At 39.4% G+C, this 24736-nt stretch overlaps 1 protein-coding gene across 1 annotated transcript in view; it reads left to right on the top strand.

Annotated features, from left to right (window-relative positions):
• Positions 1-24736, top strand: part of CEP128 (centrosomal protein 128) — a 469424-nt gene that overhangs the window by 428748 nt on the left and 15940 nt on the right. The window contains exons 20-21 of the mRNA XM_052647177.1: positions 11010-11087; positions 14718-14831. Of these exons, the coding sequence (XP_052503137.1) occupies positions 11010-11087; positions 14718-14831 (192 nt within the window). The remainder of the gene's footprint in view (positions 1-11009; positions 11088-14717; positions 14832-24736) is intronic.

Here is a 24736-nt window from a genome sequence, read left to right as displayed (position 1 = left end):
GGGAGCAATGACAAGGCATCCCCGACCTGTGATGCTGACTGCCCAGTGTCCATGCAAACCTTGGTCAGCTAACCACACAAACAGGTATAACGTTAGTACTCAGGAGTGCTGCAAAGGAAACGTTCATGACGTACCGGAGAGCTTGTTTGATGGAATCAGTGAAGGCATGGGCACCTTCCCTGAGCAAGGGATGAGAGATAATCACAGTTAACCTGTTCACTTAAGATTTATACTCTTCATTACTAAATAATACAAATTTTACATTAAACATATTCAAGTGGAGTTAACGATATGCACGCTGAAGGCTTTAGAGTAAAGGGTAATAATGTGCACAATTTACTTCGTAATGTGTACAAAAAACAAACTGAGTTAGTGGATAGATGTTGGGAACGATAGATGGATTAATATGTAATAAGGCAAATATAACACAGTGTTAACAATAGAATCTAGGTGATCGGTATTTGGGTGATCCCTGTAAATTTCTTTCAGATTTCCTATATGCTTGAAAATGCTCATATTGTTGGGGGGAAAGTATTAACCAGATAAGGAGACTGGAGGGAACATCCCCCCCCCCCGCCCCCGCCCCGAGGGCACAGTATGTACAAATGTCACTCACGTACCATTACACTTCCATTACTTTTGTGTTTTGGATGATGTCTGTTGAACAGTAAGTATCTTTCTAAATATTGGACGTAGTTTTAATTAATTTAGTTTGCCTTGTTTCTGCTTTGTACTCTGTTGACTGATTTTTATTAGCTGTAATATTAGATTGTCACTGACCTGACCTCCTTTTCTCCATTTGAGAATGCTGCAGCTGACAGTACTTCACAGAATCACTTTTTTGTTGTTGTTGTTTTAATACTTGCTATTTAGAAAGTCCTTGACAGTTTTCCCTTGTTATCTCTAATTTTCTTGAAGAGATCTCTAGTCTTTCCCATTCTGTTCTTTTCCTCTGTTTCTTTGCATTGATCACTGAGGAAGGCTTTCTTATCTCTCCTTGCTATTCTTTGGAACTCTGCATTCAGATGCTTATATCTTTCCTTTTCTTCTTTGCTTTTCACTTCTCTTCTTTCCACAGCTATTTGTAAGGCCTCCTCAGACAGCCATTTTGCTTTTTTGCGTTTCTTTTCCATGGGGATGGTCTTGATCCCTTTCTCCTGTGCAATGTCAGGAACCTCTGTCCATAGTTCATCAGGCACTCTGTCTATCAGATCTAGTCCCATAAATCTATTTCTCACTTCCACTGTATAATCCTAAGGGATTTGATTTAGGTCATACTTGAATGGTCTAGTGGTTTTCCCTATTTTCTTCAATTTCAGTCTGAATTTGGCGATAAGGAGTTCATGAGCTGAGCCACAGTCAGCTCCCAGTCTTGTTTTTGTTGACTGTATAGAGCTTCTCTATCTTTGGCTGCAAAGAATATAATCAATCTGATTTCAGTGTTGACTATCTGGTGATGTCCATGTGTAGAGTCTTCTCTTGTGTTGTTGGGTGTTTGCTATGACCAGTGTGTTCTCTTGGCAAAACTCTATTAGTCTTTGCCCTGCTTCATTCTGTACTCCAAGGCCAAATTTGCCTGTTACTCCAGGTGTTTCTTGACTTCCTACTTTTGCACTTTAGTCCTCTATAATGAAAAGGACATGTTTTTTAGGTGTTAGTTCTACAAGGTCTTGTAGGTCTTCACAGAACCGTTCAACTTCAGCTTCTTCAGCATTACTGGTTGGGGCATAGGGTTGGATTACGATGATATTGAATGGTTTGCCTTGGAAACTAACAGAGATCCTTCTGTAGTTTTTGAGATTGCATCCAAGTACTGCATTTCAGACTCTTATTTTCCAGCAAAATTGGAAAACTGAGCAGTGGCCACAGGACTGGAAAAGGTCAGTTTTCATTCCAATCCCAAAGAAAGGCAATGCCAAAGAATACTCAAACTACCTCACAATTGCACTCATCTCACAAGCTAGTAAAGTAATGCTCAAAATTCTCCAAACCAGGCTTCAGCAATATGTGAACTGTGAACTTCCAGATGTTCAAGCTGGTTTTAGAAAAGGCAGAGGAACCAGAGATCAAATTGCCAACATCTGCTGGATCATCAAAAAGCAAGAGAGTTCCAGAAAAACATCTATTTCTGCTTGATTGACTGGAAAATTCTGAAAGAGATGGGAATACCAGACCACCTGACATGCCTCTTGAGAAACTTATATGCAAGTCAGGAAACAACAGAACTGGACATGGAACAACAGACTGGTTCCAAATAGGAAAAGGAGTACGTCAAGGCTGTATATTGTCACCCTGCTTATTTAGCTTATATGCAGAGTACATCATGAGAAACGCTGGGCTGGAAGAAGCACAAGCTAGAATCAAGATTGATGGGAGAAATATCAATAACCTCAGATATGCACATGACACCACCCTTATGGCAGAAAGTGAAGAAGAACTAAAGAGCCTCTTGATGAAAGTGAAAGAGGAGAGTGAAAAAGTTGGCTTAAATCTCAACATTCAGAACAAAGATCATGGCATCTGGTCCCATCACTTCATGGGAAATAGATGGGGAAACAGTGGAAACAGTGTCAGACTTTATTTTGGGGGGAGCTCCAAAATCACTGCAAATGGTGATTGCTGCCATGAAATTAAAAGACACTCCTTGGAAGGAAAGTTATGACCAACCTAGATACCATATTCAAAAGCAGAGACATTACTTTGCCAACAAAGGTCCATCTAGTCAAGGCTTTGGTTTTTCCAGTAGTCATATATGGCTGTGAGAGTTGGACTGTGAAGCAAGCTGAGTGCTGAAGAATTGATGCTTTTGAACTGTGGTACTGGAGAAGACTCCTAAGAGTACCTTGGACTACAAGGAGATCCAACCAGTCCATCCTAAATCAGTCCTGGGTGTTCACTGGAAGGACTGGGTGTTCATTGGAAGGACTGACAGTGAAGCTGAAACTCCAATACTTTGGCCACCTCATGCAAAGAGTTGACTCATCGGAAAAGATCCTGATGCTGGGAGGGATTGGGGGCAGGAGGAGAAGGGGACGACAGAGGATGAGATGGCTGGATGGCATCACTGACTCGATGGACATGAGTTTGGGTAAACTCTGGGAGTTGATGATGGACAGGGGGGCCTGGCGTGTTGCGATTCATATGGTTGCGAAGAGTCGGACACAACTGAGCGACTGAACTGAACTGTTTTCAATCCACTTTCACAGTCACGCTTCCTTAATAGTCACAGTTACCCTCTGAGTGCGGAATAATAGAGATCATCATTGTGTATGCCTGTTTTGCAAATAAAAGATTGAAGGTTAGAAGGGCAGGGCAGGAATTCTCTGGTGGTCCAATGGTTAGGGCTCCGAGCTTTCACTGCTGACGGTGTGGATTCAATCCCTGGTGGGGGAACTAAGATCCACAAGGTGCATGGCGTGGCAAAAAACAGAAAATCAACTGAAAAAGAAGGGCAGGGGAAAGTGATACTCCTCAGACCACAAAATACAGGTAATATTATTGGAACTATGCCGCTCCACAAATAAGGCAGACTGACTTCTGATTCAGCATCCCTTCCACCTCATCACTGTTCTCCAAACACATGACTGGGACCAGTACATCCATAGGCACAGTTTCTTAACCTACCACCTCAAGTAGAAATTGCTAAACTCAGTCTCTTTCAGGAAACCCTTGCTTACACTATTTGCCCATTATTAACATGCAATCACATTTTGGGGGCAAACCTTCTCAAATTTCTTTCCTTTGTTGAGTACATTTAGTTTTAGTTTTAAGAAATGAAGTGACTTCATAAATGAAAACGTGGACCGCAAGACCCTCCTCCTTATAGACTGGTTGTGAGAGCCTGATTCATCACCTAGCCTACAGAGAACACTAAACTGGTCCTCTTTATTCTTTGTATCTTGTTCTTTTGTATCAGGAGTGGCAGGAAAAAATATTTAAAGAGGGAATCTGGAGCAAAAGAGAGATGTTTATTCCTTCTGACTTCCTTTCTCCTTTGACTCATTCCTGATGTTCTCTTATTGGAAAAAAAAAAAAAATCCCCAAATTAAGATAACGATAAGATCATGTGTTGACTGTAACTCATGATTTGGTTATATCTAGAAATCAATAATCTAGAATGACAGTTTTTTATTGGTCTTCACTGAAAAAAATTATTGTGGATGAGATTTGGAAAACACCTAGACCATCTTCTTTTCAGATTTTCCAGTAAAGATATTCTCCTATTTCATAAATTTGTGCTTTTAAAGGAAATCTTCTACCACATTTGATTAGAATGCTATTACATGAAGACAAATAGAATTTGTTACTGACAAAAGTTTTGGGTTTTAAATCAAATATAGTAACTGATGTTAAATTGCCACATTAAGCTGATGTTTTGTTTTACCGAGCCTGTGTACCTTCTAATCCCAAGACACATGTAAACATTTCTAAGTGGGTGTCTAATTTTGAAATCTCTGTTAAAGTGAAGCCGAATCTGGCCTCTGTACCCAGGCACCAAATTAAATCTTAGACACACAGTTTTGGCTGAAGTAGAAAAGAAGAGCTTTATTGCTTTACCCGGCCCAGAAAAGCCACAGCGGGCTAATGCCCTCGAAGCTGTGTGTCCCAACCTGGAGGTATAGTGAAAAGTTTTACAGTAATGGTTCAAGAGGACATGGTCAGCTCATGGACATTCTTCTGATTGGTTGGTGGTGAGGTAGGTGGGAGTCAGCATCATCTACCTTCTGGTTCCCAGTGGTCTGGGCAGCAGACTGCCTTGTGGGGAGTTCAGTATCTGCAAAACAGCTCCACTGTTATGTATCCCTTGTGAGGGAAACTGGACTTTACCCAAGGCTGCCCTATTGTTTTGTTTTGTTTTGTTTTGTTTTGTTTGACTTCCATGTCTTAGCATCCCCTTCCTTCCCTAATTAGCAACTGTTTGAACCTGCTCCTTAGAACACTGAGAAGGTTATAGTAGTTTGGTAGTTTAAGTTGCTAAGTCACGCCCAACTCTTGCGACCTCATGGACTGTAGCCCGCCAGGCTCCTGTGTTCATGGGATTTTCCAGGGAAAAGTACCAGAATGGGTTTGCTCTTTGCTTCTCCAAGGGATCTTCCAGACCCAGGAATTGAACCCCGGTCTCCTGCATCACAAGCGGATTCCTGCATTGCAGCCAGACTCTTTACTGACTAAGCTACAAGGGAAGCCTCATGGAGGCTGAATAAAGCCTATCTTGTATAAGTAAGAAATGGGGGCGACTCAGAGGCTCTTGTGCTCAGGAGTCCCACAGGGTCCCACTTGGTATCAAAAGTACACAATCTAGAAATAAAGAACTCCTCTAATATTCCAAAGAATCCACACAACTTTGAGCACTGGGGCTCTTTGAAGGACATATATCTACAAAATGACTTTACCAGCCTGTTTTCTGCTACTTTTTCGCTTGGTTCCAACAAGTGTCCTACAGTTTGGGTGAAAAGAGGACCCTGTGAAGCAGATACAGCTGTGCTGGGTTGAGTCCGCAAGTGAAAAAGGCAGACAGTCTCTTCTCTTCATGATCTCAGTCTTCCTGTCCTTCCAACTTGTTTACGCAGGTCCTTTTACCCCTTTCAGCCATTTGTCAAGAAAAGTTTTGCAGTGGATCTCTTTCCAAATGAAACTTCATTGCATTTTTGAACCCCAATAAACTGCTTCATAACCTCTTTTACTTAATATCTGTATAGTGCCAGAAGTGCACACACATTTTTAAAGTAAAAATATAGAGACTATATCCTTTACCATCTGAACCTCAAAACATGTGATTTCAATAGCCCTATAAGAAAATGGTGGTTGTTATATGTTAATAAGAAAATAGACACATGGAGTTTTACGAAGAAAAGTATATTTGCTAAAATATACCTATTAAATCTGTTTTGTAAGCTTTGTCTATGGGAGACAGGAATCTTAAGAATTGCAGTGAAGCGCCTTTCTAGTTTCTAATAACTGCTACTTATGTTGTCACGCTGTATTATCCAATTTCCCTGAAGTCTGAAGCAGAGGAACGCCTAAAGAAAAATATTCTGTGCACCAGTACAAACCGTTCAGCTCCATAGCAGTTTGGTGTGTGTTGAAGGTTTTGGAATAGTACAATTGCCAGCTGATTCATGGCCCTTTCCAACAGATATCTAAACAAGCCTGTAGGTGCAAAAGCCGGAAGACTTAACAGACAGGATTTCTGAATTTCACTATTGTTTCTACCACTGGATCTTACCCTTAGTCTAGAGAAAATAAATGAAACAGCAGACTTTTGCTTCTAGGTTTTTAATGTAGAGGCCAGGATTCAGTAGGTTGGTTAGAACATGGTAACTCTGCCATTGTCTTCAGGCGGCCAACATTTATTAAAACATCTCTTATGGGCAGTTTGTGTGTTATACTAGTGTTAGATGTTACAAAAAAGAAAAGGAAATGTTAGTATCATAAAACTCAATTTCATACCTGACATCCTTTAATCAACAGAAAAGATGTCCCGACCCCTTCTGTGTGAATGTGTATTGGATGCATGGTCTTAAGCACAGACGCTTCAGAACTGACAAAATGAAATTCTTCCCGGGTTCAAGTTCTCCAAGGACATATCTTCAGAATTCTAGCTGCTAAGAGTTGATGGCTAGCACGGGATTAGGAATTTACTTAAAGCACATACTGTTACAGCTTCGGGCTGCTCTCCTTTTCAATTGGTGATTTACCAGGAAAATAGACTACAATTTTGCCACTATGTGAGTGACTGTAGGGTTACTTACACTTTGCTCCTCAGTTGCTTCATCTGCAAAGTGGGGAAAACAGTATCTACATTATATGGTGGTATGAGGATTAAGAATTGTATTGTGAAACTGAATTACATTTGTATAGTTCAGTTTTTAATTGTCCTACTACATAGAAGTAGGTATAATTGATCATTTGCTTCCTAGGCCAGTGGAAGTCCAACTTCTTAAGCCTCTGAGATAAACCACATACTATATTCCTTGTGTTGTATTGATCTTTACGAAATGGAGTCTTAGTTCTGAATTTCTGTTTGTTTTCAAATTTGATACGAAATTTAGTATCTTGTAACATTTTCAAAAGAGAAATAATCTTCAAACCCCTCTGTGATTGTCTGATTTAGTTTTTCTGGGAAATTGGTTTCAGGAAATTAAAGACAGGTTAAGGACCTGTCATTTGCTAGTGCCATCATTAAAACTTGAGAAGTTGTTCCTTTAATCCTACCAGAGAAGACTTATCTGTGCCCTTTAAAGCATTCAACTATGTAAGACAGAAATAATTAACCAACTTAAAAAATAAAAAGCTTCCCTGACTCTCCGTGAGGTGTTTTGCCCTAAGAGCTAGCAGGCTGTAGGCCCTCATAGTATCTCTAAAATCCAACAAACCCTGGTTAGACTTCCCATCTGCTATTACTTCTTGTCTCTCTAGCACAGTAAACTTTTGGGGGAAGGTGAACTTGAAATGCCATGTAATGTGACAAGACCCTAATCACAGAATCCCAGCCAGCCTCACGTTAAAAAACAAAACAAAAAATTGAGTTCGAATGTGAATGTGCATACTCTTAAGTCTGTATTTGAAAGTGGTAGGTTTAAGCGCACTTACATGCATAGAGAGAGAGAAGGACAAAAAATAAATGTGCTCCCCAATACCACTCAGTCGTAAAATTATGAGACCTGAGATGCCTGCAGGCCTGGTCTCATTATCTTCATTACTTCATATCTTACTGTTGCAGATGACTTAAAAATCTCAGCATCTGTACGTGTAATTTCCTTAAAATAAATGCAGTTAATTTTTTTCTTTGTTCTTACATCTTTTGCATATGCGTATTCTCCTTCCAGTAAATTAAAAGTTCCTGCAGAACAGAAAGTGTGCTGTCTATGTCTTACGAATTTTTCTGTGTTACCTAGATAATACATTTGGTGTTAATCGATTGACTAGAATATAAGGATAAAGAGAAAGACGTGTGTACCAGAAAATATTTCTGATATTGAATGAGATATTGCAAAACAACCCAAAAATGGAATATAAAATAATCACAACTGAAAAAGATGAAGAGAAAATATGAAGATATTAACTGAGACACAGGAAGTTGGGGATGGAAGTAGAAAAATAACTGTACGTAAGAAGGAGCCAAGCAATTTTTTTAAGATTGAAGGTTTACTCAAAAAAAGTCACCATTTGAATAAGTACCCCCAAACATAATCAAATAGTCAAAATAAACTAGTACATGTAAACATGCAACAAAAAAAAACCTTTTTCATGCATCACTTGGTTGATTGAAAATTCTAAGCCAAAATACTTACATAACCTACTGGTTTTACAGTAGGGAAAAGATTATTTGCTTATTTTAAGATCACAGTGAGTTTGAGTTTAACATATTAATATTTAACCCAAGTTTAGAGCATCACTTTTGAGTGAGGAAAATTATGAGATGAAAAAATGAAAGTTTTTAAACAACAAGTTGTACTAAAGCTATTGTTTATGAAGAAGAGTTTATCCAATGCATAAAATTCTGCTTTAAAATCACCATGGCATTGATTTGTATTTTACTATTCAAGGGCCAATATAATTCTTGAGGAAAGCTATAATTTTACTATTTAAATGAATGTAGCATATATGGTGGCTAAAACTACTAGTTCTCCTAAATCTACGCATGAAGGACTATGCTAAGAAACATGTCATTTTTTTTTTTAGTGAAATATAGTTCATTAGCAATGCTGTGTTAATTTCTTATGTACAACATACTGTGATCCAGCTATAAATGTATGTACAGTCTTTTTTATATTTTTTCCATTATGATTTATCTCAGGATATTGAATAGAGTTCTCCGTGCTGTCCAATAGGACCTTGTTGTTTATGAATTCCAGGTGTAATAGTCCGCATCTACTAACTTCAGACTTACAGGCCATCCCTTCCTGCTCCCTCCCCTGGCAACAAGAAGACTGTTGTCTGTTGTCTGTGAGTCTAAGAAACATGTTGTTGTGATGAATCCGTCCTACATATGAAAACATTAAATGAAGCCATTTAAAATGCATGGCGGTTTAAGTTGAGCACATGGTACGAAAAGACTAACAATAGTACAAGTTAAGGGGAAGGAACAAAATACTTAAGTCCTTTAAGTGGAACTTGGAAAGGAAGTTTAAGTAGAACTTGAAAAGTTAAGAAAGTGATGAAACAGCATTTACAACTTAGCAATTTCGAAAAAGCGAAGTAAGGATGTTTCCACTCTTCTCTCAAAAATCACATTAGAAAAATGCAAATATGAAGAAATAGAAGCAGTGGATTACACATTGATAACTAGAAGACATCTATAACTCCAAAGAAGATAGGGCAAAATGACTCATAACAATAAAGAGGGTAAAATGACTCTTAGCATGCCTGTCAAGGGGAGAGCTTTGGAAGGCAGATTTTATTCAGCCTGTAGAATTTCAGAAAGGTTTTTGAGCTGGTGGCACTTTTTTGTTGCAGAAGGAAAGAGTGGAAATAAGGACATTGGAAGTGTCTTCAAGGAAGAGTTAGAGCCTCCGAACTGTCTCCATCCGTACCTCTCTGCACACCTTTCAGGGAGCCATAAGGGTATACTCTGGAGAAGCGCTGAATTAGAGGTGAAGGCAGAAAGCAGCAGCAGCGTGAGACAGGGATCCGAACAGGAAATAAAAGTGGGTCTATCAGATGATGAGAACACCAGTTCCTAACCCTGTCTAGTTCCCCAAAGAAATCGAACTCCCCCTGAGAAAAAACCCTCTTGTACATATAATATGGAGCCTCCTCCCAGTTAAAAAAAAAAAAAAAAAAGCCATCTGACCACCTGATTAGCCTACAGTTTGATTATATAAGCTCAGGTATTTTTGCAACAAATTATGTGCTATGCATTGGTAACTAACCATGAAATCTTACAGCTTAACACTGTGCAGTTTGCTTTTTCATGCCCATTACGTTCCAATACAGTGGGTGGCTCTCCTCTGTCTTGTAGTTCTGCCCTCTGGAACATGGGGTCTCCAGGGTCCTTATGGCAGGATCTAAGATGGAAGAAGGAACACACAGACCAACCCTCTCGGTCCAGAAGGGACACTCGTCACTTTCATTCATAATCTGTTGTGCAGATCTGTTCATGTGGGAGACATGGAGGAACACTTGGAACATTGGGTGGTCACTAACTTCTCAACAGCTCTGTGCAATCTTACGTGCAGGTCCTTGCAGACCCCTTTCTTCCCATGCCACAGTCGTGGGGGTTGTTTTTAATTTCATTGAATATTTACAGTTTGTTTTGAATGTAAAAGCTATCTATGTGCCTGCCCTGTGACAGGAGTTAGAATACAGAGGTGTGTATGGTACAGTCACTGGTCTCAAGGTTATTCTACATTTAACCTCTTAATTCAGTATTGGCTTTGAAATAATTTTCAGGTCATTCCCTCTTAGCGGTTATATTGGTATGTATAAATCAGTGACTAGCTAATCAAAGACTGTAGAAGTTATTGGTTTGTAATCAACAGGACCTTTTGTCCCTGTGGCGAAATCTTTAATTTCAGATATTTCTTCCAAGTCTTTTGAGAACTGCACTTTTTCTTTTTAACTCAAATAATTGTTGAGAGCTCTTTTCTTCTTTACAATGGCAACATGTAAGGATTTCTAATGGGCTCTGTAGATAAGTAAATGCAAATTTATCTGTTTCTCATTATTACCTTGTGATTTATTTCTGATGTGCACTGAAGCAGGTTTGTAAATTAATATGAAATTCTCTATAGAAAGTTTCATAGCGTATCAGTTGAAAGCAGTTATCTAGGAAGAGCTTTGTATCTGAGGCAGTTTGCAGATGTATCTCATATACTTCTTTGAAACTTTTATTTTCTGATTTGAAAACATACATCTATCTTAGAAATACTATTTCTTCTTAGTTGACTGTCTCAATCTACAGCTTGAACTGCTTATGCCAGTGGTACAGACGATTTTTAGTAGTTGAATTCTGAGAGTATTGATCAATTTTTTATAATGTTTGCTTGCCTTGTTTTCTTTTCTAGAGTACCCGAGTGGCTTTGGACCATCTGGAGTCTGTGCCTGAGAAACTGAGCCTACTAGAAGATTTCAAAGGCTTCCGAGTGAGAAAGAGTTGGCTTGTCTCTTTCAGTATTTTTATCTGAGTGAGAACAAGTGACATCTTCCTGATGTGCAAAGAAAATTGTAGGGAGGGAGGAAAACCAAAGAGCTTGGAGACTCTTAGCTCTCAATCTTATCCGAGTTTATTGACATTTGTGAAGCCAGGCTTGAAAATAATGGAATTTATATGTTAGCACAATAAAGGAAAATAGAGACTTTTACCCTATTACCAGAAGCTCATTTGGCTCCCTAAAGCTTTCATTATAATTTAGAAAAATCTTAAGAATTAAAATACATTACATTGGTAATATATAACTTTTTGATGAGCAATTTTCATTTGTGAATTACCTTCTTTTATTAAATCATTTAATTTCCAGAGTACTGTTTGTCTTAGAGATATAGTAGTACACAGGTTATCCCTATACGGCAATATAATGATTCAAATCCACATAGAATTTTAGATTTTGTATCCAATGCTATTTATTGATAGAACTCTAACCACAAAGGATTTCCTTATGAAGTCAGTTAATTACGTATGTGGGTTTACCTACTATAATCTTTTTTTTTTTTAAGTTGCTCATAGAGGAGAGAGGCAAAGCAAATAACCCTGCTGCCCAGTCATGCCAAACAAGGTCCAGCCCAGATAGCATTTTCACATGTCCCCTTAGGGATGCATATATATTGGACAGTTGTCATGATCTGTAATTTTTTTGACCCTGTATGAACAAACAGAGGTGAGAGTCTCTTTTTGAAAAGCATTAACCGTTCATTTCACATTGCCTTTAAAATATAACTTATATTTAGGTTCTGCTTAACTCTAACATACTTGAGAATATAGTAAGTAAAAAAGATAAGGCAGATCATGCCATATTGATTCTTGGAGGTATTAATGCGATTCAGCTTTCAAGGTCTACACTATTTTAAAATTCCACTGTGTATTTTGCTAGTTGAGTAACTGAGCATTTTTGAGTGGGATCTAAGGAGCTGCCACACGTGGGAATCTAGACTATCACGTATAGAATAAAACCAGGCATTTCTAGTGTGCTTTATTAAAGCTTCAATTCTTTCTCATGATTCGATTTTATATTTGTAGTCTAAATCTCAGTCTTTGTCAAATAATTACAAAAAATGTACAAAAAGATATAATCTCTGTTCACCCTTATGTGACCCAATGCAGAAAGGAGACAATATGTTACACCCATGTCCTTTCCACTCTTTTCTCTTTAGATAATAGAAGTTACCACAGTGAATGAAGGGCAGGCAAGAGAGAAAGTATTAGAAACGGCGGGCATTTGTCACCCGAGAAACGGATGCCTGTCTTCAGTTCAGTTCAGTTCAGTCGCTCAGTCGTGTCCGACTCTTTGCGACCCCATGAATCGAAGCACACCAGGCCTCCCTGTCCATCACCAACTCCCGGAGTTCACTCAGACTCATGTCCATCGAGTCCGTGATGCCATCCAGCCATCTCATCCTCTGTCGTCCCCTTCTCCTGCCCCCAATCCCTCCCAGCATCAGAGTCTTTTCCAATGAATCAACTCTTCGCATGAGTATGCCTGTCTTATACCAGTATAAAAATGTAAAGTTTAACCTCCGGTAAAAGCTCATTTTTCCTCAGTGGTCTACATTAAACAGAATGTTCACAAGTACAGTGTAAAAGTTGTTCTCTACTATTGCCAAACTTCTGTATTGTTTTTCATCATATGGGCTATTAATTATCTACAAATTTAGCTTGTGTGTATGCACACTCACATAGAAAGATGGTGAAATTTTTAGAGACAGAATGTTTTTCAAAATTTAGAATTGTACTTTTAGTCATTCAAATTGAAACGTCTACCTTTAAAATGTAAAGATATTCGTTAGCAAGTATTACGCACTATATATGGCAAGCAAAAGCTAAGCATTTTATATTTCTTCACATCCTCAGAGACACATTATAGGTTGGCATTATTTTTCCTCCTTTTACTACTCAAACTGAAGCTTGGAGTGTGTAGATTATATAAAACTATGATATAATTCTACATATTTATAGGAAAGCCCATCTGTTTTGCCTACTGCCTCTAGCCTGAAACCCAGTCTAATATATTCTAAAGCCATCTATATGATAAAAAGAGGTCATGTAATCAATTAATGAAAACATTGCCTTAAATAAAAATATATAAAGCTTTTAGATTACTAGATGTAGATTATATTTTTCAAATCCTTAAAACTTTCTAAAATTCAATATGCAGTTAACAAGTTTAAAAACCTAAGTTCTGGTTCATGCACCTGCCCCAGACAAATCACTTAATATCTTAGAGCTTATTTCCTCATCCATAAAATGAGAGACTTGAACAATATTATCTCTATTATCACACTGGCATCACTAGCATATAGGTGAAAATGCATTTCACATGTTTTTGGACAACACTGTAGTCTCTGACAACTAAATGTGAATACAGATGTCATCTTACTTGGATGATCTTGACTTTATTCTTATTTAAAGGTGTCATAGTCTCTGTCTTTCTCTGTTTCTTTCTGTCCCTCCCTCCCTGTCCCACTTCATTTTTTAACTTTTAATCCTTATTTTGAAAGGAATGGTTCAGCACCACAATCCTACATTTAAACATTACATATTTGATATGGAGGAGAGGGAACAGCTTTGGGTTCCAAGGTCACTCTGCCACAAATTGCCTAGCCTTGGATAGGTCATTCTTATCTTACCTGGGATGTAACTTTTTTTTTTTTTAATAAAAATGATAACTTTGGAATTCTAATACCCCTTCTGGTCTGAACATTCAAAAAGTTATTTGGGGCTGTTTGGGGAGCTAAATTCCATAGATGATTTTTCTTATATATGAAAATCAGTTGTCCTAATTCTGTTTCATTTCTCCCTAATTCATACTAGAAGGGTCTACATAGAGGACTTCCCTGGCAGTACAGTGGTTAAGATTCCAGGTTTCCAATGCAGGGGTTGCCCAGTTTAGATCCCTGGTTGCGGAGCTAAAATCTGATATGCCCTGCAGTGCAGCAAAAAAAAAAAAAAGTCTAAGTAACAGGCTGCAGTGACTGCTTGCTGTGTTCTATCCTCTCTCCTCAGAAAGAAGGAAAAATAGAAAGGCAGGCAGGCCCTGGTAGTTTTTTCTGTCTTAATTTATTACCTGAATCTTTTCATGCTTTTGAGGGCTAGTGAGCTATTCCTTTTCTTCTTCCTTTAAGATATTTTTGATGTGGACCATTTTTAAAATCTTTATTGAATTTGTTACAAGGTTGCTTCTGTTTTATGGTGTTGGTCTTTTGGCCCTGAAGCATTTGGGATCTGAGTTCCCCCGTCAGGGATCGAACCCATATCCCCTGCATTGGAACACAAAGTCTTAACCACTGGACCACCAGGGAAGTCCCAAGATGAGCTATCCTTACATTTAAAAATCTACATGAAATAATAGAAGGTAGTGTGTTAAAGAAAGAGAATTTTTTTTTTTTTTTTTTTGCTAAGTGCAATTCTAAGGGACAGTGAAGGGAGCCTATGATTTGTCTGTATATCTCTCTAAATGCCTCTAACAGTTTATTATCTAGGTACCAAAACTTTCTCAGCTTAATTTCAAGCTCTGGTTTCTCTTTCATCTACCAATTTAGACCCTTTCTTGTTTTTGCAGGGTTCCCGCAGTTTATCTGACAGAATTGACAGGAGATATTCGAAATACCGAGTTCACAGAGATTCTCTTCAGCAGTGCCGGGATGACACCAAGCTCAGAATCCAAAGCTTCAAAGTAATGTCCTTTATATACATTTGCAGACTTTGGGTGTCACCCATGGTTATGACTATAGCTTTCTAAGCAGGCCCTGCGGCATTTGCATAAGGGTACTTATGAAAGAAATGTCTTGATGTAAGAGATAGATCTTCAATATTGTAGAAGTAGAAAATAAAAATTCAGGGATTGTGTTTATAACTTTTTATCTGAGAACTAATCTGTAAGTGTATGCCATTGTGGCTCAGCTGGTAAAGAATGTGCCTGCAGTACGGAAGACCTGGGTTCAATCCCTGGATTGGGAAGATCCCCTGGAGAAGGGAAGGGCTACCCCCTCGAGTATTCTGACCTAGAGAATTCCATGGACTATACAGTCCATGGGGTCGCAAAGAGTAGGACAGGACTGAGCAATTTTTGCTTTCCTTCCTTTCACTTTCATTGTTGCTTAATATGTTTGTCTATGGGAGTTGATGCTACTTAGGAAATCCTGGTGGGCTTCCCAGATGGCTCAGTGGAAAAGAATCTGCCTGCTAATGCAGGAGATGTGGGGTCAGTCCCTGGGTTGGGAAGATCCCCTGGAGAAGGAAATGACAGCCTACTCCAATATTCTTGCCTGGAAAATCCCACGGGTAGAGGAGCCCGGTTGGCTACAGTCCATGGTGTCGCAAAGAGATGGACACGATTTAGTGACTAAACAACAATAAGAAATCCTGAGCCAAGAACCCCTTGGCCTCTCGATTGGTCAGTGGCTCAGTGTGGATGGCCACCCTCCTCATTGTGTAAGTCTGACTATTCCTCTCTCTGCGCTAAAATCCTCAGTAGGTGAAATAGCCTATAGTATTTCCTAGGATCAACGTTTATAGAAGATCCTTTCATGAGGATAAGAGCTCCATATTACTACTTCTGTCTGTGATTCACTAGTAGGGGACCATAGAAGAGACTGGGAAGATTTGACCTAAATTACAAACCATTCCCTAGAAGCTGTACAAGACCCATGTGGGTTATAGGTGACTTGAAACTCATTTGACCTTTAACAGTTGTCAGCCTAGAGCTGAACTTCTTAACCCCAGCATTAGTGACATGTATGCCAGGTAATTCTTTGTTGCAGAGGTTGTCCTAGGCATTGTAGGATGTTAAGCAGCGTCCCTAAGAATCTACGCACTGGATACCAGTCGCATTCCCCATCCCAAGTTGTGGCATCCAAAAGTGTCTCTGGATGTTGCTAGGCATCCCCTGGAGGGCAACGCTGCCCTCTCCCTCTCACGAGAACACTGAGCCAGAGAGGATCCATCCATAGTGCACTACAAGTCAATTTAGAAAATAAAGCTAAAGTTTCAGCTCTTTTATATTCTTACAAAGTTCAATATGTATGCATATTCATTACACTGTATATATTCACTTATTTCAGCGAAGTGTAATTATTTTTAAGGTGCATCTTCCCTCCTCTGAATGTAATTGGACAGAATGCTCAGTGGATGTAAAGACAGTATTCATTTACATAAGCCCTCCCTGGCATGATTAAAATGAGCTCTTTACTTCCCCCATCTCCAACAGAAACTTAACACAATATGCCGTGTTATTTATGCCCTTACTGCGAAGAGGGCGGCCTGTGACTTTGTGCCTTTTTATACCTTTGCTCTTTTATTGGTATTATTGATTATAGCAGCGATCATGTTATCATATATGGCAAATTTTAAGTTCACTAAATTGTCTTCCAACATTCTCATCAGGTCCCATATACTCAAGCATTTCTCCGCCACTTAGAGTGCCACTGACTTAAGCAGAAGAACAAGGGTTAGACAACAATAGCTAATAATAATAACTACTCATTATTGAGCACATATTAGAACAAACTACAGGAAATTGCTCTTTTTTTATGTGTCTTATGCTTTATGTGCCTGATTTCATTTAATCCTCACAGGAAGCCTCTTTTTTTTATTTTAACCACTGAAGAAAACCAGGTTATAGAGCAATTAAGTGATTAATCGCTTAATGGTTAAAGCAATTAAATGGTTAAAACCTAAATCTGCCTGGTTACAAGAATCTATATCCTTGACCACCAGGCTATTATGGTATAAATTTGGATCTGCTGTCCCTTAATTTTTTTTAGAAGTCACCAAATGCAGGACAATATCTTTAATAAATAAAAGTCTGTTTTCTCCAAAAGTACAGAAACACAGTGTATGGCTCTTAGTTCAACAGAGGTCTAAAAGGAGATGAAACATTTAAGACATTGCTTCCCAATACAGTTAGATTCAGTATCAGGTGAATCAGTGCTATCTAGTGGCACCCAAATTGCTATAAATCAATGCAATTTCTATAACAGCATATGGCAAAGCTATGACTGTTTAACATGTTCAGCAAGTAATCTCATTGGAGTTCTCTTTAAAATTACATTTGCAGCTGAAGAGGAAATCAAGCCTGGTTTTGTGAGGCCAACACTTATCAAAATGAGAAAAAGTTTGAAAATTTTGCAAATAGGTGGTAAAAATACAGGAAAGAGCCACGAAGTACATTGTATGATGACATTGTTCCACATTAATACTTCTTAAACATTTTTAAATATTGATCCATTTCAGTGATGAATATGTAGATTATTATCCCATGTAGCAGATGTCTGGCCTGAAATAATGCAGTGATCTAACGCAAAACTCATGAGACTGTCACATTTTTTGTAGTCATTATTGCGAAAAATGTGAGAGCACATTTTTGCAAATCATAAATACCAATGATCATTTTCTTATATGCTTTTTATAAAAATAACTTATTAAGAATGAAAGGGGAGGCAGCTTCAAAAGAAATAAGTTCATATGGGCAGTGAAAAAATTGTTAATTTCTTAGCTTCCTGGATAATCAGAGAAGCTGCCTCTGATTTGTTGGTATTCAGTCACTCAGTTATGTCCAACTCTTTGCAACACCGTGGACTGCAGCATGTCAGGCCTCCCTGTCCTTCACTATCTCCCAGAGTTTGCTCAAATTCTGTACAGACTATATTGCCAAAGCACTGCATTACCTGTCGGAGATGGGGGTGGCAGCACGTATAAGCATACAGAAGGCAGGTCTTCAAGTAGAGAATAGTTATCTGTCATCTTAATCCTTATAGATAATTTCTGTACAGCTGTTTTAGAGCACAGTTTGGCAGACTGCCAGCCATGGGCCAAATCTTGCCTGCTGACTGCTTTTGTAAGTAAAAACACTTATTCATGTGTTGTCTATGGTAGCCTTCATGCTCAGTGGCAGAGCTGAGTAGTTGCAACAGAAACTGTATGGCCCACAAAGCCTCATAGATTTATCATCAGGCCCTCTGTGGGAAAATTTTGCCAACTCCTGGTCTAGAGAAAGGAGACTTTTACCAAACTATTCTTACTTCCTTTACATGTTAGGTGAAGTATTCTCTTTTCTTCATTTATCAGCCAAATACATGCTATGCAAGTTCTTTGTAAAGTCATAATACTATTCATTCATTCAACAAATATTTGTTGAGTTTCAGCCATGTGCCAGGAACTCTAGGTGCATGGGAATCACAGCAGTGAACAAAACAAAGATCTCTGCCTTTGAGAGCTTCTGTTCCTAAGGTAAGATCTTCAAGTCTGTTGTTGCTGACTACAGCATCCAGCAAACATATACTGAATTCCCACTGTGCACAAGACACAGCGCTGAAGGGTGGAGGGAATGATGTCATTTTCATAAGAAAAATCATTACCAATCCTTAGGAATTCAAATAACTGTAGTACAAAGGAGAAAGGGATAAATGCTGTAAAGACGACCCCATTAGGGGACTTCCCTGATGAGCCAGTAGTTAAGAATCCACCTTCCAATTCAGGGGATACAGGTTCAATCCCTGGTAGGGGAACTAACATCCCACAAGCCACCGGGGAGATAAGCCCACACACCACAGCTACTGAACCCCTGCACTCTAGAACCTGGGCTGCACTCTACACTGCAGCTAGAGAAAGCCAGTGGGCTGCCGTAAGGCCCAGCACAGCCCAAAAAAAATATTTTAAAATCGATCCCAATAAACAGCAGTGGAAGTTCAGAGAAGAAAGATGCTCTCAAGTCTTTTGAAAAGAGGCTTGTGATGACAAGGTACATGGAAGTGTTTTATCCTCATCTGTTTGGAGAAGAATCACTGTTAGCATTACAGTCGTAGAACCCTGACTGTATTACTGTTGACAGACAAATAGCTATTGGAACAGGAGAACCATGTTGGCAGCTGGCTTCACTCATGTTTTCACTGATGTCAGAAGGCAGTGAGACATCCAATATGACTGCACTGCTGCCGGTGGAGGGGGAGGTATAGTAGAAAGTGTGCAAGTCGGATTCCCTTTCAATCCAGAAGGAGACTCATCGCCCACTGTTTACTCCAAGGGCCATCACCAGGCTCAAAAGGATCAGGTTTCTAGAAACCCATCAAGATTTTCAGCAGGACCAGTGTCAGCAATTGCTGAGAGCATAATGTAATGTTGTATTGAGGTTCCTAAGTTAACTGGATGAAGCCTGATCTCGAAGTATATATGGAGACGTCAATTCACTGCTGAATTGGACACAGCGTTGTATACACAACAAAACATTCTGTAACTCATTTCATCAGGCCTAACTGGCTTTCTGTAAGACAACAGACTTCTTTGCTGTCCCAGCTGTTTCGAATAGAACAGAATGTTCAACAGTCAGCCAATAACATAGCGTTGCTAATAGGAATTCACAGAGGAGCATGGTTTTGCCCAAGATATTCCCATTTGCTACCTGCCCTTTTTGCTCTCTACCCACGTTCAGTATATGGTTTTAATTAGCAGTGGAGTTTTCAGTAAAATCACAAAAGGCATGTTTTGTTCCCATCCTTCCTCCTCCTGAAAAGAAAATCATGATTTTCAATTTTTAGCAGAGGAGCTAGTAGGCAACTTCTCTTTAAAAGCAGATGTTTTACAGGATAAGAAGAGGTGGGTAAGGAAGCGATGATAATGGCTTTCAGAACAGGTTATGAAGGCAGAGTCTGACAAAGCCCATTGTCATATTTGCTCAGTGTAAGCACGTGTTTGGGGCTCCTAGAAGCTGTTTCTCCCTGCTTGAATTGTTCCGTGGTTTGTTTATGCTTTGCTCATAGCAATTAATGACTGTTTGCATTTTCTCTCTAAGGTCAGCTATTTCTGTCCATATCTTAAATGGTCTACAATTGTTAGCTTCTGAAGCATGCAATATGTAACTCCTGGTGCAGTTCACAATTGGAGGTGATTTTCACTTAATGACTATTAAAATATATCATCAGTGTATTACTTAAGTAATTTTATAGATATTGCTTGGGAATAGTAGTGGCAATCCCACGGTGGAAACTGAGGGAGCTTTAACCTCATAATACCCCAATTATCTGACTTATAACCATCTCTCTCCATGCTTTTTAAAGAAGTTGTGTATAAACTGCTATGTAAATGTAGCTCTATGCTTCTGCCAGCCCCAAGCAATTTGCCATCATTTAAACCTCTCCAGGAAAGAAAGAAAGTGAAGTCTCTCAGTCTTGTCTGACTCTTTGTGACCCTGTGGACTGTAGCCTGCCAGGCTCCTCCATCCAAGGGATTCTCCAGGCAATAGCCGTTTCCTACTCCAGGGGATCTTCCTGACCCAGGGATCAAACCCTTGTCTCTTGCGACTCCTGCATTGGCAGGCAGATTCATTATCATTGCGCCACCTGGGAAGCCCTATACAGAGATTTAGGGCAAGGGTCCCCAGCGTTTGTGCCACAGACCAAAAATGGTCCCTGGCCTGAGTTAGGAACCTGGCTACATAGCAGGGGATGAGTGGCGGGCAAGCAGTGCTTTGCCTGTCTTTACAGCCTTTCCCCATCACTCAGATTAAGGCCTGAGCTCCACCTCCTATCAAATCAGCAGTGGCATTAGATTCTCTTAAGAGCTTGAAGCCTACTGCCCTTGAATCAACTGAAACTCCCTCCCCCCATCATTGGAAAAATTGTCTTCCACAATACTGGTCCCTGGTGCCAAAAAGGTTGAGGACTGATGATTTAAGGTGCAAGACTAATCTTAAAAAAAAACACAGTAAATTAAATCACTTTAAGTGACTTTTAAAGTAAAGGGTGTGACTTTTTAAAGTAAAGTGACCCTTTAAAGTAAAGGGTCACTCTTTGAGACCCCATGGACTGTAGCCCGCCAGGCTCCTCTGTCCGTGGGATTCTCCAGGCGAGAATACTGGAGTGGGTTGCCATGCCCTCCTCCAGGGGATCTTCCCTACCCAGGGACTGAACCCGGGTCTCCCATATTGCAGGCAGATTCTTTACCATCTGAGCCATCGGGGGTGGAGAGGGGAACTGATGATTTGAGGCGCAAGTCTAATCTTTAAGTTACCATAAAAGAAATAGTAAATATAGCTAAAGGTAAATACTGAAATTTGGGAAATGCTGTTCTGTGGATTATATGACTTTTGAGGGCAGACACTGTCTGCCTTCTCTTTGACTCCAGAATACACAGTGCATGCTAATTTGATGATTAAACGTTTTTTCCCTAACTTCAGCCTTTTACGGAATTCTAACAGATTTCATTGTTATTTTTCCAGTAATTGTTAGATGACACATCTGAAACCTCATAGGCAATTGAATCACGCTGAACTCTGAAGCAATTTTGTTCTTTTGAATTGATTAAGACTAACTTTCCAGCCATAATATTTAACTAGTTGATTGCATCTTGCCATTTTAAAAGTTAAACAAAAGGTTGCCAAATAAGTTGAGATATTTTTGCTATAAAACCTGAAAATAGCAAAGGAGCAAAAGTGATTATTTAGGAGTCAAAATGAGTACTTGTATGAGCATATTTTTTGCTATTATTGTGCAGTTACTAAGACATGTCCGATTCTTTGCAACCCCAAACTGGACTGCATCACACCAGGATTCTCTGTCCTTCACTGTCTCTCAAAGTTTGATCAAGTTCACATCCATTGAGTTGGTGATGCTATCTAACCATTTCATCCTCTGTCACCCCCTTCTCCTCCTGCCCTCAGTCTTTCCCAACATCAGGGTCTTTTCCAGTGAGTCAGTTCTTCCAATCAGGTGACCAAAGTATTGAAGCTTCAGCTTCAGCATCAGTCCTTCTGATGAATATTCAGGACTGATTTCCTCAGTTGACTGCCTTGATCTCCTTGCAATCCAGGGGACTCTAAAAAGTCTTCTCCAACACCACAGTTTGAAAGCATCAATTCCTCAGCGCTCAGCTTTCTTATGGTTCAACTCTCACATCCATACATGGCTATTGGAAAAACTATAACTTTGACTATATGGACCTTTGTTGGCAAAAGTAATGTCTCTGGTTTTTAATACACTGTCTAGGTTGGTCATAGCTTTCCTTCCAAGGAGCAAGCATCTTTTAATTTCATGGCTGCAGTCACCATCCACAGTGATTTTGGAGCCCAGAAAAATAAAGTCTGTCACTGCTTCCAGTTTTTCGCCTTCTATTTACCATGAAGTGATAGGACCAGATGCCATGATCTTAGTTTTTTGAATGTTGAGTTTTAAGCCAGCTTTTTCACTCTCCTCTTTCACTTTCATCAAGCAGCTCTTTAGTTCCTCATCTTTTTCTGCCATAAGGGTGGTGTCATCTGCATATCTGAAGTTGTTGATATTTCTTCCAGCAATCTTGATTCCAGCTTGTAATTCATCCAGCCTGGCATGTAACATGATTTACTCTGCATTTAAGTTAAATAAGCAGGGTGACAATATACAGCTTTGACAGACTTCCCCGGTGGCTCAGACAGTAAAGTGTCTGTCTACAATGCGGGAGACCTGCTTTCGATCCCTGGGTCAGGAAGATCCTCTGGAGAAGGAAATGGCAATTCACTCCAGTACTATTGCCTAGAAAATCCCATGGACAGAGGAGCCTGGTAGGCTACACCCCATGGGGTCGCAAAGAGTCGGACACGACTGAGCGACTTCACTTCACTTTTCCTAATTTTAAACTAATTTTTCCTAAATTTAAATACCTAGAATAATGGGCAAATTTGGCCTTGGAGTACAGAATTAAGCAGGGCAAAGGCTAACATGGTTTTGCCAAGAGAATGCACTGGTCATAGCAAACACCCTCTTCCAACAACAGAAGACTTTACTCATGGACATCACCAGATGGTCAATACCGAAATCAGATTGATTATATTCTTTGCAGCCAAAGATGGCAAAGCTCTATACAGTCAGCAAAAGCATGACTGGGAGCTGACTGTGCCTCAGATCATGAACTACTTATTACTAAATTCAGACTTAAATTGAAGAAAGTGGGGAAAACCACTAGACCATTCAGGTATGACCTAAATCAAATCCCTTAGGATTATACACTGGAAGTGACAAATAGATTCAAGGGATTATCTGATAGACCAAGTGCCTGAAGAACTATGGATGGAGGTTCATGATATTGTATAAGAGGCAGTGATCAAGACCATCCCCAAGAAAAAGAAAGGCAAAATAGTTGTCTGAGGAGGCCTTTCAAATAGCGGTGAAAAGAAGAGAAGCAAAAGGCAAAGGAGAAAAGGAAAGATATACCCATTTGAATGCAGAGTTCCAAAGAACAGCAAGGAGAGATAAGAAAGCCTTACTCAGTGATCAGTGCAAAGCAATAGAGGAAAACAATAAAATGGGAAAAAATAGAATCTCTTCAAGAAAATTAGAGATACCAAGGGAACATTTCATGCAAAGATGGGCTCAATAAAGGACAGAAATGGTATGGACCTAACAGAAGCCAAAGATATTAAGAAGAGGTGGCAAGAATACACAGAAGAACTATACAAAAAGATCTTCATGACCCAGATAATCATGATGGTGTGGTCACTCACCTAGAGCCAGACATCCTGGAATGCAAAGTCAAGTGGGCCTTAGGAAGCATCACTACAAACAAAGCTAGTGGAGGTGATGGAATTCCAGTTGAGCTCTTTCAAAACCTAAAAGATAATGCTATGAAAGTGCTGCACTCAATATGCCAGCAAATGTGGAAAACTCAGCAGTGGCCACAGGACTGGAAAAGGTCAGTTTTCATTCCAATCTCAAAGAAAGGCAATGCCAAAGAATGCTCAAACTACCGCACAATTGCACTCATCTCACACACTAGCAAAGTAATGCTCAAAATTCTCCAAGCCAGGCTTCAACAGTATGTGAACGCTGAACTTCCAGATGTTCAAGCTAGTTTTAGAAAAGGCAGAGAAACCAGAGATCAAATTGCCAACATCCACTGGATCATCGAGAAAGCAAGAGAGTTCCAGAAAAACATCTACTTCAGCAACTGAACTGAACTGAATTTTAAATTAGTCCTTTGTTCCATGTCTGGTTCTAACCGTTGCTTCTTAACGCACATACAGGAGACAAATTTAAGTTTCTCAGGAGACAGGTGAGGTGGTCTGGTATGCCCATCTCTTAAGAATTTTCCTTAGTTTATTGTGGAAACCACACAAAGGTTTAAGCATAGTCAACAAAGCAGAAGTAGATGGTTTTTCTGGAATTACTTTCTCTGTGATCCAATGAATGTTGGCAGTTTGATCTCTGGTTCCCCTACCTTTTCTAAACCCATTTTGTACATCTGGAATTTCTTAGCTCAGATACTGCTGAAGCCTAGCTTGAAGTATTATGAGCATGACCTTGCTGGCATGTGAAATGAACACAGTTGTCCAGTAGTTTGAACATTCTTTGGCACTGCCTTTCTTTGGGATTGGAATGAAAATTGGACCTTTTCTAGCCCTAGGCTGCTGGCTGAGTTTTCCAAATTTGCTGACATATTGAGTGCAGCACTTTAACAGCATTATATTTTAGGATTTTAAATAACTCAGCTAGAATTCCATCACCTGCAGTAGCCTTGTTTGTAGTAATGCTTCCTAAAGCCCACTTGACTCCAGGATGTTTGGCCCTAGATGATGGACCATACCATCATCATTATCCTGTCATTAACACCTGTTTT

Source organism: Budorcas taxicolor, chromosome 10 (assembly GCF_023091745.1).
Source record: "Budorcas taxicolor isolate Tak-1 chromosome 10, Takin1.1, whole genome shotgun sequence".
In the NCBI taxonomy this organism is placed as follows: Eukaryota; Metazoa; Chordata; class Mammalia; order Artiodactyla; family Bovidae; genus Budorcas; species Budorcas taxicolor.
The sequence above is the reverse complement of the archived record's forward strand: the minus strand, read 5'-3'. Positions and strand labels throughout refer to the sequence as shown.